Below are 15,960 nucleotides of genomic sequence, written 5' to 3'. Positions count from 1 at the left end.
CCTCAAACTGTACTACAGTAAAGTACAAGTACCTCAAACTATACTACAGTAAAGTACAAGTACCTCAAACTGTACTACAGTAAAGTAGAAGTACCTTAAACTGTACTACAGTAAAGTACAAGTACCTCAAACTGTACTGCAGTAAAGTACAAGTACCTCAAACTCTACTACAGTAAAGTACAAGTACCTTAAACTGTACTACTGTAAAGTACAAGTACCTCAAACTGTACTGCAGTGAAGTACAAGTACCTCAAACTATACTACAGTAAAGTAAACTGTACTGCAGTAAAGTACAAGTACCTCAAACTGTACTACAGTAAAGTACAAGTACCTCAAACTGTACTGCAGTAAAGTAAACTGTACTGCAGTAAAGTACAAGTACCTCAAACTGTACTGCAGTAAAGTACAAGTACCTCAAACTGTACTACAGTGAAGTACAAGTACCTCAAACTATACTACAGTAAAGTACAAGTACCTCAAACTGTACTACAGTAAAGTAAACTGTACTGCAGTAAAGTACAAGTACCTCAAACTGTACTACAGTAGAGTACTAGTATCTCAAACTGTACTTGAGGGTTGTTGGTTGTTAAGGCACACCTGTGTATCTGTGAGCATGTGATGATACTTTAGTGAAGTTCCTGTATTAAATTAGATTAAACTACATTAGATTTTACATTTTTAGAGACACTTTTTTTGGGTTATACTGGTCTAAATAAATCCGTTTTATCTGACTACAAACTTATGCTTCCAATTTATCAATATGGACGAACTCATGCTTTTTATTTACAGTATAAAACCCCCCCCCCCAAAAAAAACACATTCAGCTGGTAAAAGTCTGCAGCCGGCCAAGTTTCACACTCAGTAATTAAACCGCACAAAGCTCCAACAGTCAGCAGAAATTAAAAAGAGCAGCGACGACACTGCGGAGAACAATTAGATCAGCTCTCATTAACCCTCCTGTCGTCCTCCCGGGTCAAATTGACCCTCCTCTCTTTTGACTGTTCCTTCCTTCCTCCCTCTTTTTTTGCTCCCTCCTCCTTCCATATTTCTTTCCTCACTTCCTCCCATCCTTCCTTCCTTCCTTCCTCTTTTCCTCCTTACTCCTTTCCTTCCTTCCTCCCGTCCTCCCTCCCTCCCTCCTTACTCCTTTCCTTCCTTATTTCCTTCCTCTTTTCCCCCTTACCTTCCTTCCTCCCTCTTTTTTTGCTCCCTCCCTCCCTCCTTACTCCTTTCCTTCCTTCCTTCCTCTTTTCCTCCTTACTCCTTTCCTTCCTTCCTCCCATCCTCACCCCTCCCTCCTTACTCCTTTCCTTCCTCCCTTCTTTTCTTCCTTATTTCCTTCCTCTTTTCCTCCTTATCTTCCTTCCTCCCTCTTTTTTTGCTCCCTCCTCCTTCCATATTTCTTTCCTCACTTCCTTCCATCCTTCATTGCTTCCTCCCTCCCTCCTTACTCCTTTCCTTCCTTCTTCTTTTCCTTCTTACTCCTTTCCTTCCTTCCTTCCTCTTTTCCTCCTTTCCTTCCTCCCGTCCTCCCTCCCTCCCTCCTTCCTTCCTCCCGTCCTCCCTCCCTCCCTCCTTCCTTCCTCCCATCCTCCCTCCCTCTTTTCCTCCCTCCCTCCTTACTCCTTTCTTCCTCTTTTCCTCCTTACCTTCCTTCCTTTCCTTCCACCCTCCCTCACTCCTTTTCTTCCTTCCTTCCCTTCCTCCTGTCCTTCCTTGACCTGAGCACAACAGGAGGGTTAAACTTTATGAACAAGAGTCTCTGTGGAGATGAAACACACACAAAGATGTTTAACAAATAAAGTTTAATATCAAAAAACATTCCTACAAATCCAACAGTAGAGACAATCACTGGGTTATTTCTTTTTTACCGCTTTAAGTACTTTACATATGTTTTACTTATTTATTATTATTATTCTTATCTGACATGTTCAAATCTACTTTTTTTTTTTTAATGATACACTTACAGCCAGTTTCAAATCGATCTGAAGTCAAACACGAAGCAGAAAAAAGTCAGTGAGCCTGAAATAAATCCTCCGTCTTAAAACAGCAGCTACTAACGGAGGAGATACAGACATAAACATGTACATTTATTTACAATCAGCCCCACCTGAGGGCAGATACAACACAGAAGAGACAGAAAACCAGATTTATATCCTGTAAAAAATCATCTTAATTTCTTCTTTTTCTTTATTCCATATCTGTGCTTTTATTTTGGTAACAATCTGAATTTATTCCACTGTCTGCACTGAAAACCAGAGACGCTGTTTGATGATGAGTGGAAACCTCCGACATCGCTTTTTAAACCTCCACAAAAAAAAAAAAAAATCCATGTGGAGCAAAAAAGCTAAATCTTTAAATTTCGTGGATCATTATGACATCATGACATCATCTGTTTTTCTTCTTCTTGGGTGAAAACGTCACACATGTTGAAAAAATGTCCATCCAGGCGTTTCTTCCCTCTAAAGAAAAGTACTTTTTTATCCCGCCACCCCCCCCCCCCCCCCCAACGACCCTGAAGTTTAGTTCATGTTTAGGGGGAGTGGAGTGAGGAAGAAGAGGAAGAGGATGAAGATGATGAAGAGGCTCTTAGAACTGCTGCAGGATCAGCTTCTTCTTGCCGTCGTGGCTGAACTTGTTGGAGCGGAAAAGTTCGCTGTCGTAGAAAGACGTCAGGTTGTGGATGTTGATCTGTCTCGCCTGAAGGAGGAAGAGGAGGAGGAAGAGTCATCATCAGTGTTCGAGAGTAACTAATTACATTTAACAGTGTTATGTAGTTTAATTACAAAATAAATGTCATTGAATTACAGTTACTTATGAAAAGGTTGATGATTACAAAGTCAGACCTTTAGGAAGGAGGGAAGGAAGGAAGAAAAATAGGAAAGGAGGAAGGAAGGAAAATGGGAAGGAAGGACAGGAGGAAGGAAAACAGGAAGGAAGGACAGGAGGAAGGACAATAGGAAGGAAGGAAGGAAAATAGGAAGAAAGAAAGGAAGGGAGGGAGGGAGGGAGGAAGGAAAATAGGAAGGAAGGAAGGAAAATAGGAAGGAAGGAAGGAAAATAGGAAAGGAGGAAGGAAGGAAGGAAATAGGAAAGGAGGAAGGAAAATAGGAAAGGAGGAAGGAAGGACAGATGGAAGGAACCCTAACAGCTGAAAACTTTGGTTAGAAAATTAGAAAAGTCATCAAATGTAATAAGTTACATTACTTTGATGACATCATTGAAATAGTTACATTACTGATTACATTTTAAATAAAGTAACTAGTAATCTATTACATTTCTAAAAGCTGCAAATTTAATGTGTATTTAACAGTAAAAAGGTTGAATGACTGTTTTCCAACTAGCAGTGTTTAGTGAATCTGATCTAACATGCTCATCCTCTCTCTTCTTCTTCTGTGGTTTTACCTTTTCGTGCAGGTCTTTTTCGGGGACCTCGATGGTGTCGTTCTGGACTCCGTATCTGTTCCTCTGGTAGGCGACCTGCTCGGCAACCAGCTGCTTCAGGATGAACAGCAGCAGCTCGTTGTTGTCTCGGCGGAAGGCGAGGTAGCGGGCGAACGTCTGGACGGGAAAAAAACACAAAGACGAAGTTTAAATGGAGTTAAAACAACATCTGGATCAGAGTTATTAGAGTTCAGACTAAAACTAGCTGTGAAAAAATAATTGAATTAACTGAAACTAAACTTAAAATAAATAAAAACTACTAAGAACAATGCAAAACTAACTAAAACTAAACTGGATTGCAGATAAAATTAAAAAAAAAATAATCTTGTAATAACAGACTACGACCAGCAGCTGGCAGCAGAGGGCCTGAATAATAGTTTTATTTAGCTTAAGTAGTTTGAATTTAGTTTTAGTTAGTTTAACAAGCGATTAAGTAGGTTTAATTTATGTAATCACTTGTTAAACTAAATAAAAACTACAATGAACAAAACTAAAACTAAACTGGATAGCAGATAAAAAAACATCTTGTAATAACAGGCTACGACCAGCAGGTGGCAGCAGAGCGGCTGCATAATAGTTGTATTTAGTTTAACAAGCGATTATGTAGTTTAAGTTTAGTTTTTAATTTAGTTTTAGTTTGTTTAACAAGTGATTAAGTAGTTTTAATTTACATAATCACTTGTTAAACTAACTAAAACTAAACTAAAACTCAACTAAACCTACTTAAATCACTTGTTAAACTAACAAACTGAACTGAAAATAAAAAAGCTAACTGAAAAACTAAATAAAAATAAAACCTATATAATGTATAAATAAACATTTCTAAACTTTAATAACTGCTCTGGATTCATCTTTAATCATCATCTCTTATTAAATAAACCTTGTGGACTGACCTTCCTCATGCTCCTCATCACGCTGAACTTCTGCGTGTCGATGAAGCTCTCCAGCATCACTCTGATCGCCATGTTCACGTCGTCCTCCACCACGTAGTCCCGGAGGTGCATCTTAGCGTGCGCCTCAGCCATGCGGATCATCGACTCGATGTGACGCACCGTGATGGGGATGCTGCCTGTCGCCTGTTAGAGAGAAGAGAGTTAAAGTTAAAGTTAAAGATAAGATATTCCTTTATTATTAGTCCCATGATGGAGGAAATCTGCAGTATTATAGCAGCAAAGTGGAGAGTAAGAATAGAAAGACCATCCATCCATCCATCTATCCATCCATCCTTTCAGCTAACATTGGGAGGACTCACCATGGACTCTTTACGGAGTTCGCTGTAGATACGAGCCACTTTATCCTGATCCATCTGGTTCAGTTTGGGATGAACCTGAAAAACACCAGAAAACAGGACACATGAACAAATAAACCTAAAAACTATAAAAAGCAAACAACTGAAGACACACAAAACTTCATATTTCATCACTTTAAACTGAATTTATGCCTCTAAACTTAAAGCAGGTGTCACAATTTTACTTTTATGTAAATGAAATATACCAAAAACAAAGTTGCTGTTTTTTAAGTGGTGATTTTTTTAAAACAGATTTAGTTAATTATCACTCCAATACAAATAAAGTGTCATTTTTAGGATCCCAAATAGAAAGAGAGTGAGAGAGTGAGTGTGTGTGTGTGTGTCCGTACCCGCTCCTTGGAGTAGATGACGTACTTCCTCAGCAGCTCTTGAGGAATCAGCGGCACGTCAGACATGTTGGGCAGCACCACTTCCTCCAGAGAGATGCCCGCCTCCTTGTTGCTAGGGTGATGCTTGATGTGGGAGCCGACCACGAAGTGAGCCAACATCTCATCCTGGTCACAAAGAAAAAATAAAGTCAATTACAATCCGACTAATTAAACCAGATGAATTCATATGAGGGTGAATTCACACAATCACATTATATCTATTATATTTTGGGTTAATTACATTTAATGATGGATTCTGGCTGATGCGAGAATGTGTGTACCTGTACGGGGTCGATAGTGTCCCTGACGACACACAGCACGTCGAAACGTGACACGATGGGCTCCGTCAGGTCCACGTTATCAGCGAAGGTGAGCGAGGGGTCGTACCTGCCGCCTGCAGGGAACAACAACGAGCACAGAGAAAGTTTAATTCACATTAATAGTTTTATTATCAATGAATCTTCTGATTTTCTTCGTTGGGTCTATCAAATATGCTCAAAAAGTCAAAAGTGAGGTCTTGAAATTGCTCGTTTTGTCAGACAAAAACAGTCAAAACTCTAAAATATTAAAGTTTATTATGAGATAAAACTGAAAAATCGTAATTTAATCCTAAGTAATCTTTAAGTTAATATAGATAAAATATTTCTCTCAGCAGTATTGTCGTACATTTCTAGATCACTGGTAGAGTGAGGGATGATTAATGTGACTACTAAGACAATTAACATTACAAAAAGCTGCTTTAAAGCATCACTACAGGTCAGAAACTCCTTTAAACCAGCTGCACCTGAATGCACCATCTGAGCTAAAGTCTAATTTCAAGCAAATAAAAGTCAATGAAAAGCCTCCTGTTGTCCTCAAGTCAAGGAAGGAAGGAAGAAGGAGGGAAGGGAGGAAGGAAAGGAGGGGGAGGAAGGAAAGGAGGGAGGAAGGAAGAAGGAAGGGAAGGAGGAAGGAGGGAAGGGAGGAAGGAAGGAGGGAAGGGAGGAAGGAAGGAGGGGAGGAAGAAAGGAAGGGAGGGAGGGAAGGATGGATGGAAGGGAGGGAGGAAGGAAGGAGGAAGGAAAGGAGGAAGGAAGGATGGAGGAAGGAAGGAAGAGAGGAAAGGAAGGAAGAGAGGAAAGGAAGGAAGAGAGGAAGGAAAGAAGGACAGAGGAGAGAAGGAAGGGAGGAAAGGAGGGAAGGAAGGAAGGAAGGGAGGACAGAAGGGAGGAAGGAAAGGACAGAGGAGAGAAGGAAGGAAGGAATGACAGAAGGAAGGAAGGAAGGACGGAAGGAACAGTCAAAACAGACGGGGTCAATTAGACCCGGGAGGACGACAGGAAGGTTAAAGTATCTACGGTTTATTTAAAGTGTTTATCGTGGCGCTGCGTTGACGCACCGATGGGGTTGGAGGCAGCGATGACGGTGCATCTGGCCTGCAGCGAGGTGACGATGCCGGCTTTAGAGATGGAGATGCTCTGCTGCTCCATCGCCTCGTGGATGCTCGTCCTGTCGGCATCGTTCATCTAGAAATGAAGAGAGAAAGTTTATTTAAAAAACTGCTGATTGAACTATACATCCTTCCTCCCTTCTATCCTTCCTTCCTTCCTCCCCTTTCTTCCTTCCTACATCCCCCTTTCTTCCTTCCCCCCTTCCTCTAACCCCTCCTTTCCTTCTTTCTTCCTCCCTTCTTCTACTGCTCCTTTCCTTCCCTCCCTTCCATCCATCCTTCCTTCCCTCCCTCCTTTCCTTCCTCCTCCTTTGCTTCCCTGGTCTACCCCTATCCTTTCCTTCCTTCCTCCCTCCCTCCCTTCCCTCCCTTCTTCTACCTTTCCTCCCCCCTCCTTTCCTTCCTTCCTCCTTTCCTCCCTTCTTCCATCCCTTCCTCCCTCCCTCCCTTCCTTGACTCGAGGACAGGAAGGTTAAATATTAACTTTAAGACATTTCTACAGTTGTTACGTAACAAAGAAGCTGGACTCTAATAAAATGCATCGTTCATCTATAATAATGCTGACAGGAGGAGGAGTGATGATGATGATGATGTCGTCGTCTCACCTTGTCGAACTCGTCGATGAGGCAGACTCCGCGATCGGCCAGCACCAGCGCTCCGGCCTCCAGCGTCCACTCTCTGGTGACCGGGTGTCTCTGCACGTAGGCGGTGAGACCGACGGCCGAGGCTCCCTGACCGGTGGTGAACACGGCGCGGGTCGACAGCTTCTCTACGTACCTGCAGAGGAGAAAAAAAACGCTTGATTGTAAAAATGCATGAAAAAACAGACAGAGACGGTTTTATTAAACAGCATCTAACATCTAACATGACTCAAACTAGAAAAGTAAAGATTTAGGTGTGCCGACTGCTGAAATTGTTGTAGTTTAAGAGTTTTAAAAGTTTAGGGTTAGGGTTAGTAGTTTGTGTTTCTAGCTTCAGTTTTATGTGTTTTCATGTTTTCAGTGTTGAAGCTTACTTGAGGAACTGAGACTTGGCGGTTCCCGGGTCTCCACACAGCAGCACGTTGATGTCTCCACGCACTTTGTGTTTACCGCCTTAAAAAAAGAGAGACAAAGGAAAGTTTATGAATCACAGAAAGACAGAAAACATTACTGTGCTTTAGACGGACAAATTAAACACTTTTTCAAGAGTTTAAACTGCAAAATTTCAGCATTCAGCAAACCTAAATCTTTCCTTTTCTAGTTTATTCTGGTACATTATAGAATATTTTTAATTTCTTTATGTGTTTTCTGAAAGCAGAATAATTAATTTATGTCACTTGTAAAAGAGAAAAAGCATCTATGGTAACCTCCAAGTTGTATTAACCCTCCTGTTGTCCTCAAGTCAAGGAAGGAAGGGAGGAAGGAAGGAAGGGAGGGAGGGAGGGAGGGAGGGAAGGAAGGAAGGAAAGGAGGGAGGAAGGGAGAAGGGAAGGAGGGAGGGAGGAAGGAAGGGAGGAAAGGAAGGAAGCGAGGAAGGACAGAAGGAAGGAAGGAAAGGAGGGAGGAAGGAAGGAAAGAAAGAGAGTAGGAGGAAAGAAGGAACAGACGGGGTCAATTTGACCCTGGAGGACGACAGGAAGGTTAAAGAATTAAGACAATAAAAGTCTTTACCTGGATTTTTGGGTTCTCCTCCAAACAGAGCCAGAGCCAGAGCTCTCTTTATGTCCTCGTGACCGTAGATGGACGGAGCCATGCTGGCAAAAATCTACACGCAAGACAAGACAGAGATAAATATTTAAAATGAAATTATATTATATTTAAATTTCAAGATGAAGTGTTCACGTTAAATCACTCGGTGCCAGCTGTTCTGTATTTTCAGTTTAAACATTAACTCGTCTCTTCCTCACCCTTTCTCCGATGCGTTCGTCTTTGGACAGAGCGACGATGGCTTTGACGTCCTCGTCGGTGAGCTCGGCCACGGCGACGCCTTCGTCCCGTCGGGTGATGTGATTGGCCAGGATGACGGTGGCGAACACGGGGAAGCCGTTAGCCATGTTCAGAGAGCCGTCGTAGTTGTTGTGATAGATTCCCGTCAGCTCCTGAAAGAAAGAAATAAAACTACTTTAAGCTTCCTGTTAGATTAACCCGTCTATTTTACTGTTCCTTCTTTCCTTCCATCCTTCCTTCCTTCTTTCTGTCCTCCATCCCTCCCTCCCTCCCTTTTTCCTCCCCCTTCTTTCTTTCCGCCCTTCCACCCTCCGTCTTTCCTTCCGTCCTCCCTTCATTCCATCCCTCCCTCCTTTTTTCCTCCCCTTTCTTTCTTTCCTCCCTTCCTTCTGTCTTTCCTTCCCTCCTTCCTCTTTCCTTCCTTCTTTCCATCCCTCCCTCCCTTCCTTGACTCTGTCTGCTTTCCTGTTTTTAAGACAATAAATAAACATCTACTCACGATCTCGTCTCCAGGCTTGCAGTGATCCACCAGGTCGGCGAGCAGGATGGCGTCTTTGGAGCGAGGGAGGCGACCGGCTGCAACTTTACCGGGACTCTCCTGGATGGTGATCCTCTGGTAGTTCTGGTACACGGTCTGTAACCACGGAAACAATCGGTTAATTGGTTAATTAACCCTCCTCGTAAAGGAGGAAGAAGGAAGGAAAGGAGTAAGGAAAGGAGTAAGGAAAGGAGTAAGGAAAGGAGGGAGGAAGGAAGGACCGAAGGAAGGAAGAAAGGGGGATGGAGGAAGGAAAGAAGGAAGGGAGGAAAGAAGGAGGGAGGGAGGAAGGACAGACAGAAGGGAGGAAGTAAGGAAAGAACAAAGGAAAGAAGGAAGGGAGGAAGGAAAGGGAAAGAAAGAAAGAGGGAGGGAGGAAGGAAAGACAGAAGGAAGGAAGAAAGGGGGATGGAGGAAGGAAAGAAGGAAGGGAGGAAAGAAGGAAGGGAGGAAGGGAAGGTAAGGAGGAAGGAAAGAAGGAGGGAGGAAGGAAGGAAGAAAGGGAGGAGAGAGAAGAAGGAAGGAAGGAAAGAGAAGGAGGAAGGAAGGAAGGAAGGAAGGAATAGTCAAAACAGACGACAGGAAGTTTTAAAAAAAAGGAGACGTTTCCACATTATAGGAAACACTGAGCTGATGTTCTCACCTCCTCCATGTTGATCTCGAAGGGTCCGAGCGACTGACACTCGGGACAGGAACCCGGCTTCACTTCCTGGTTCTGGGACTGGAAGAACGGCCCCAGCACGAAGTTACACTTGTTACAGTTGTACTTGACCATAGCGAGCTGAGGGAGAACGCCTGTGCAGCTGCTCACCACTCCGCTGGTCCGGATCAGCTGGTTCAGATGGAGCTGCCTAAAATTAAAAAAGGAGAAGAGAAGAAGAAGAAGAATTATTCATTTGACTTTTTTAAAAACATGACTGCTTCCTTTAAATCAGAGGTGTCAAACACTTTTTCGTTCAAGGGCCACATACAGCCAAATCTGATCTCATGTGGGCCGGACCAATAAAAAGATGGAAGGGAGGAAGGGAGGAAGGAAGGAAGGACGGAAGGAAGGAAAAGGGATCAGGAAGATAAGGAAGGAGGGAAGGAAAGACAAAAGGAAGGAAAAGGGATTAGGAAAGGAAGGAAGGAAGGAAGGAAGGAAGGATGGAAAAGGGATTAGGAAGGAAAGGAAGAAAGGAAAAGAAGACAAGGAAGGAAGGAAGGAAGGAAGGCAGGCAGGAAGGAGGGAAGGAAGGAAGGAAGGAAGGAAGTAAGGAAAAGATTAGGAAAGGAAGGAAGGACAGAGGGAAGGAAACAAAGAAGGAAAGAAGTAAGAAAGGGAGGAAGCCAAATTTGATCTCATGTGGGCCGGATCATTAAAAAGATGGAAGGGAGGAAGGAAACAAGGATGGAAAGAAGGGAAAAGTGATAGGAAGGAAAGAACGGAAGGAAGGAAGGAAGGTAGGAAGGAAGGAAGGAAGGAAAGGAAGGAAAGAAAAAAAGACAAGAAAAGGAAGGAAGCTCGGAAGGAAGGAAGGAAAGGAAAAAAGGAAAAGAAGATGAAGGAGAGAAGACAAGGAAGGAAGGACGGAGGGAAGGAAAGAAGACAAGGAAGGAAGGACGGAATCAAGGAAGGAAAGGAGGGAGGAAGGAAGGAAAGGAAAAGAAAATTAAGGAAAGATGGAAGGAAGGAAGGAAGGAAGGATGGAGGGAAGGAAACAAAGAAGGAAAGAAGTAAGAAAGGGAGGAAGGAAAGAAGGACAGATGACAAGAAGGAAAGTGGGCCGGATTGGATGCCTTGGCGGGCCGGTTCTGGCCCACGGGTCGCATGTTTGACATCCCTGCTTTAAATGATGCAGGTTTTTTCTGTTTTTTTACCTGAGTGAGCGGATCTCCTCGACTAGCGGCAGGTTGCAGATGCGGACGTGGATCTCGTGTGCGATGCGGTCGTATTTCGGGTACATGGCGAGAACCACTTCTTTAGCTGCTTCGTCGAAAACCTGCCAAAAAAAAAAAAACAGTCACAAGACGCATTAAGACGGGTTTGAAAAATGTCTCTTAACGTCAGAGTTCAGATTTCTTCTTAACCTTTGTGTCGTTCTCCTGGGTCAAACTGACCCTTCCTTCCTTCTGTCCGTATTTCCTTCCTTCTGTCCTTATTTCCTTCCCTCTTTCCTTTCTTCTGTCATTCCTTCCTTCTGTCCTTCCTCCCTTCCTTTCCTCCCTCACTGCTTCTTTCCTTCATTTCCTCCCTCCTTTCCTTCCCTTCCCTCCCTCCCTCTTCCCTCCTTCTGTCCTTCTTTCCTCCCTCCCTCCCTCCCTCCTTCGTTCCTTCCCTTATTTCCTTCCCTTATTTCCTTCCCTCTGTCCTTCCTCCCTTCCTTTCCTCCCTCCCTCCCTTTCCTCCCTCCTTCATTTCCCTCCCCAAAGTTAAAGTTTTCTCACCTTTAACATCTCAGTTGGAGCTTCTGGTAGAAAGTAAGCCAACACGTGTTCTCTGGCTGCAAGATCTTCATAGTTCACAACCAGACTCTCCTTATTCTCTGCAAAAAAACAGGATCAGTTAAAAAAAAAAAAATCCACAACAAAGCTTCATCACCATCATCATCATCATCATCATTCACAAATCAGCTCCGAGGTTGATAAAGCGACGCTAACCTTTGCACATGTCGCTGATTTTCTCCTTGAACACGTTGTGGCCGTTTTCGTCTACGTGTGTCCGCAGGAAGTTCTTGAATCGGTGGTAGATCTCGAGCCGCGGCGCTGCCATGGAAACCCACTCCCTCACTGTGTGACCCTGCGGACGGAGGAAACGATGCACGTCAGATATTTAATAAATGAGCTTGAGCTGGAGACTGAGGTCTGAATCTGAGACCCTGAAGACACAAACCTTCATGTCCTCCAGGTTTTCGATGCTCTCGATCATTTCCTCTTCATCGCCATCTTCTCCTTCTGCCGCCCACTCGGCTCTTCGTCTCCGCCGGGCTGAAGGTTGTCCGTCATCCTCGTCATCAGCTGCATAACGAAAAAATAATAATAATGATCAGTAATTTCACAATAAGAGTCTCTCTCTCTGTGTGTGTGTGTGTGTGTGTGTCTCTCTGTGCGTGTGTCTGTGTCTCTCTCTCTCTGTGTGTGTGTGTGTGTGTGTGTGTGTGTGTGTGTGTGTGTGTGTCTGTGTCTCTCTCTCTCTCTCTCTCTGTCTGTCTGTGTCTCTCTCCCCCTCCTCTCACCGTAGAGCAGTCCTCTCCTCAGACGTCCAGTGACTCCCTGCGCTCTGTCTCTGATGCTCATGGCTTCCTCAGCGCGAGCGCGAGCTCCAGGTGACATCTCCGACAGATCCTCGTCATCCAGATCCAAACCCTCGGCCTCGTACTGATCCAGAGCCGGGATGGCACGGTAATCCCTAAACAGAGGGAAGAAGAAGAAGCGAGAGAGGAAGAGTTATTTTCATCCACTCAGACAAACTCCTCCCTTTATTTATTTATCCATCTCATCCTCATCCTCCCACCTCTCCATCCCATCCCCGATCAGCTCCTCCCCGTCTCCGTCCTCCTCCTCCTCTCCGGGAAGGGGTCCGTCGCCCAGAAGCCCCTCGGACTCATCCTCGAAGGGGGGCAGGTCTCTGCCAGGGCTGGAGGTCAGGTCTCCTCTGCGGGGGCCTCGGGTGGGGCTGGTGGCCATGTGGAACGACTCGGAGGAATCCTGTCGACAATAAACAAGACCATATCTTAGATTTTTATATTTAATACATGTTTAAAAGTTAAAGAGCAGCTTGTGTTTTTAGTTCTGTTGCTGTTTTTAATGTTTATTTTAATTCACTTTGCATTATTTATGATTATCTACTACATTTAGTTTTCTTTAGTTGCCAGTTTTAGCGTTTCTGTCTCATTGTTTTGGTGATTTTATGTCACTTGGCAGCTGCTGCTACGACGCAATTCAATGTCTATAAAAAAGGGAATTTAAGTTAGCAGTAAGTTTATTGTTCAGTATCTTCTGAAATCCAAATTATTTAAATAGTGCAAGTGTTTATTTATCATCTCAAATCAAATTCAGATTGATCGATCTGCTCAAAAAGAATTCAAAATGATTAACTTTCGGCTCATTGACTAATCTAAATGTTCAATTTAAGACATTTAATTATGTTTAAATGTATTTTTTTTGTTATGTGTTTTGTTTTAATATTCTGTCCTGATGCATTGTATGTTTTATGTAAAGCACTAATATACAAATACATCTGGCTTGCCTAATCAATTCCCCTCATCACTGCAGCTCAGCATCATAACCACATTACAATACAAGACTGTCTGATCACAATAATTATCGATAAGCTGAATTAACACCAGCCAATCAATCACAATTAAAAGGTAATACAACATATTGGTAGTGTTGCACATCTGTATGTCTTGTCTTTAAATGAAGGTTTATCATGATTATAGATCACTTGGTAAAACTAAATATGACCCATTATTACTGGAGGTTATGTGCAGAATAAAATCAGCTCCAGGAGATAAATTAGTAAAATACTGAGCCTCAAAATCATCAGTCATGCTTTGAAGGGTTAATTAATGTGTAGATTTACCATCAAATGTAGCTGGAAACACAGTTAATGATACAAGTTTGAGTTTTAAAAGATAGTATGCATGTTTTATTTTATATTCTGTAACGTTTCTTGTCTTTGTTCGGCTGTATTTTGTTATTTAATCTGCACTGCAGCCCAGTATCATCACAATATCTTTGGGTAATGCAAAGTAATTCAAGCTTTCCATGAATGATTGAATGAATGAACGAACAACAGCATCATAACCACATTACAATATAATGCAATCCAATACAAGACTGTCTCATCTCAATAATTACTGATAAGATGAATTAACAAAAGTCAAACAATCTTAATAAAAAGTTTCTGTATCTCTTTACATGCAGGTTAATCATGGTGACAGATGAGTGAATAAAACTAAATATGATCTATAGTATATGATCACTGGAGGTTATGTGGAGAAGAAAATCAGCTCCAGGAAGTAAATTAATGACATATTGAGGCTCGAAATAATGAATTAGAGTAAGTCACACTTTTAAGGGTTAAGTCCTGTGTAGATTTACATTCAAACAAAGATAATGGTACAAGTTTGATCTTAAAAGATGTTATGCGTATTTTATCTTTACTATGTGACGTTTCTTGTCGTTTTCAGCAGTAATTTGTTATTTAATTTACTTAAAAAGCTGAGTCTGTGGTGCATTCAATCTGACACTTAATCTAACAATCACTTGCAGCCACATGGCGAAGTCTGCATTAACTCAGAGAAGCAACACACAAAGCAGATGCATCACATTATTATTATTCATGCTGTCACTACGTTACGGAACATATATAAACACACATTTCTGTACATATTTAACTTTATAAGCTTTATGTTTTATAGTTTGTTCAGATTAAAAATACTCAAACTGTCTCACTTCATTGTTGTGATACTGCAAACGTTAAATTTACTGGATTAAACTCGAACAACAAACATAAATCTGCCATATTTAACTCCTCACTCCTTCCGTAGAGTCATTAAACCTGATAATCAGATGTTTTAATCCGTAAACATCTGATTTTTAACAGTTTTAACTCACCGCCATTGCTGCACGTCTGTCTGTCTCTGCCTCTAGTCCAGAAACTGCTTCTTCTTCCGGCCGGGAGTCAGTTTTTCGCGCGGAATGACCACGTGGTGCCGAAAGCCCGCGAAATGTAATGAATATTCGAATGAGCTGATGACGTAGCGCTCTACAATTGGTCGGGGAGCTTTTTTGAAGAGGCGGGGATTTGAGATACTGTGTGTTTGGTTTAACACGTAATAATTTTTTCCCGGGAATATTTGGGCCAAGTTTAAAAACCGTTTCATTGCCTCCTTTTAAAGACTGGTCTTACTGAAAGGATACTGGTGGCTTTTGGGACGTGGTTTTCTTCCTTCGCTTACTTTCACTTTCTTTTATTTTCAGTATAAACCACATCTGAGTTCATATTTCTAAAAATAAATGCAGCCTAGAGAAGATCTGATGATTCATTGTGTTGTTTCTATCACTTCCAACACATAGTAAACATTAACTTAAGTACATTTACTCCAGTTACACTGTAAAATCATTATTATAATTTCACAATTAGCTAATAATTGCAGTAAATTCACAGTGATAAACTGTAATTAATAATACAGTAATTTACTACTTTATTAGTATTTATTACTTTATTTCAACAGCAACTCAGACACCATATTACTGTGAAAATACAGTATTTTAATGTGAAATTATATTATGATGCTGTAATTATTCTGTAAATTCACAACAATTCACAGTTATGTCACAACAATGTATTGTAATTTTTATTACTGTAAAACTACAATATTTTATGGCTAAATTACTGTATGGTGCTGTACCCTTACCACAGTAATTATATGTCATTACTGTCAAATTTGAATTTTTATAATGTAATACTATAACTACATCAAGCTTATAATACTTAGCCTATGTACTTATGATGTTAGTAGAAACCCTTCCATCATCTCCCCTGTGGTGTTGGACAGACTGTTCATACGTGTATACCTTGGTACTGCTGCTATCCCCTCAGGAGATAATAAAGATACCCTTGGTTCTTGGTTCCCTTGGATCCTGAGAAGTCGACATGTTTCAAATGGTTTGTCAGATGATGTCCAGCGCAGTCTGTGTCTTACAGATTTACATGATACTAGATATTTACATCTACCAGATTAGATTTTTAAATGAGACAACTAAGCATAACACTGTCATGAATGTTTAAAATCAACATGTAAACCTTATCTCTTGAGTTTTCTCTGGTTTTTAATTCACACACAAAATTACTCAATTATTGTAACAGAAATGTTTTATTTAAAAAGCACACAACAAACAGCAGGATGATGGTTCAATAACTGTAATATGACAAATAATATGGGATGAAATAATGT

The 15,960-nt window shown here is 41.7% G+C and overlaps 1 protein-coding gene across 1 annotated transcript; it reads right to left on the bottom strand.

The window, feature by feature from the left end:
• Positions 1–2,555: 2,555 nt before the first annotated feature.
• mcm2 (minichromosome maintenance complex component 2) lies at positions 2,556–14,623 on the bottom strand. The gene is made up of 20 exons (XM_053315613.1): positions 14,618–14,623; positions 12,510–12,703; positions 12,232–12,404; positions 11,889–12,013; positions 11,657–11,795; positions 11,444–11,541; positions 10,877–10,998; positions 9,660–9,867; positions 8,978–9,112; positions 8,439–8,630; positions 8,203–8,296; positions 7,566–7,644; positions 7,156–7,327; positions 6,500–6,626; positions 5,403–5,515; positions 5,083–5,247; positions 4,697–4,771; positions 4,338–4,520; positions 3,406–3,561; positions 2,556–2,700 (listed from the first exon to the last, which is right to left on the bottom strand). Exons 1-20 carry the CDS (start codon positions 14,621–14,623, stop codon positions 2,590–2,592), a joined length of 2,667 nt encoding a protein of 888 aa, XP_053171588.1. The 3' UTR covers positions 2,556–2,589.
• Positions 14,624–15,960: the final 1,337 nt, after the last annotated feature.

The sequence above is a fragment of the Scomber japonicus genome, chromosome 3, assembly GCF_027409825.1.
Source record: "Scomber japonicus isolate fScoJap1 chromosome 3, fScoJap1.pri, whole genome shotgun sequence".
NCBI classification, from domain to species: domain Eukaryota; kingdom Metazoa; phylum Chordata; class Actinopteri; order Scombriformes; family Scombridae; genus Scomber; species Scomber japonicus.
The sequence above is the reverse complement of the archived record's forward strand: the minus strand, read 5'-3'. Positions and strand labels throughout refer to the sequence as shown.

What these genes read in the sequence shown, in the direction of transcription:
- mcm2 (XM_053315613.1), bottom strand. An exon ending in GCAAGCCTGGAGACGAGATC is followed by an intron (nt 8,631 to 8,977) that starts GTGAGTAGATGT and finishes TCTTTCTTTCAG; the next exon opens with GAGCTGACGGGAATCTATCA. An exon ending in TCATCGACGAGTTCGACAAG is followed by an intron (nt 6,627 to 7,155) that starts GTGAGACGACGA and finishes CTTCATTTCTAG; the next exon opens with ATGAACGATGCCGACAGGAC.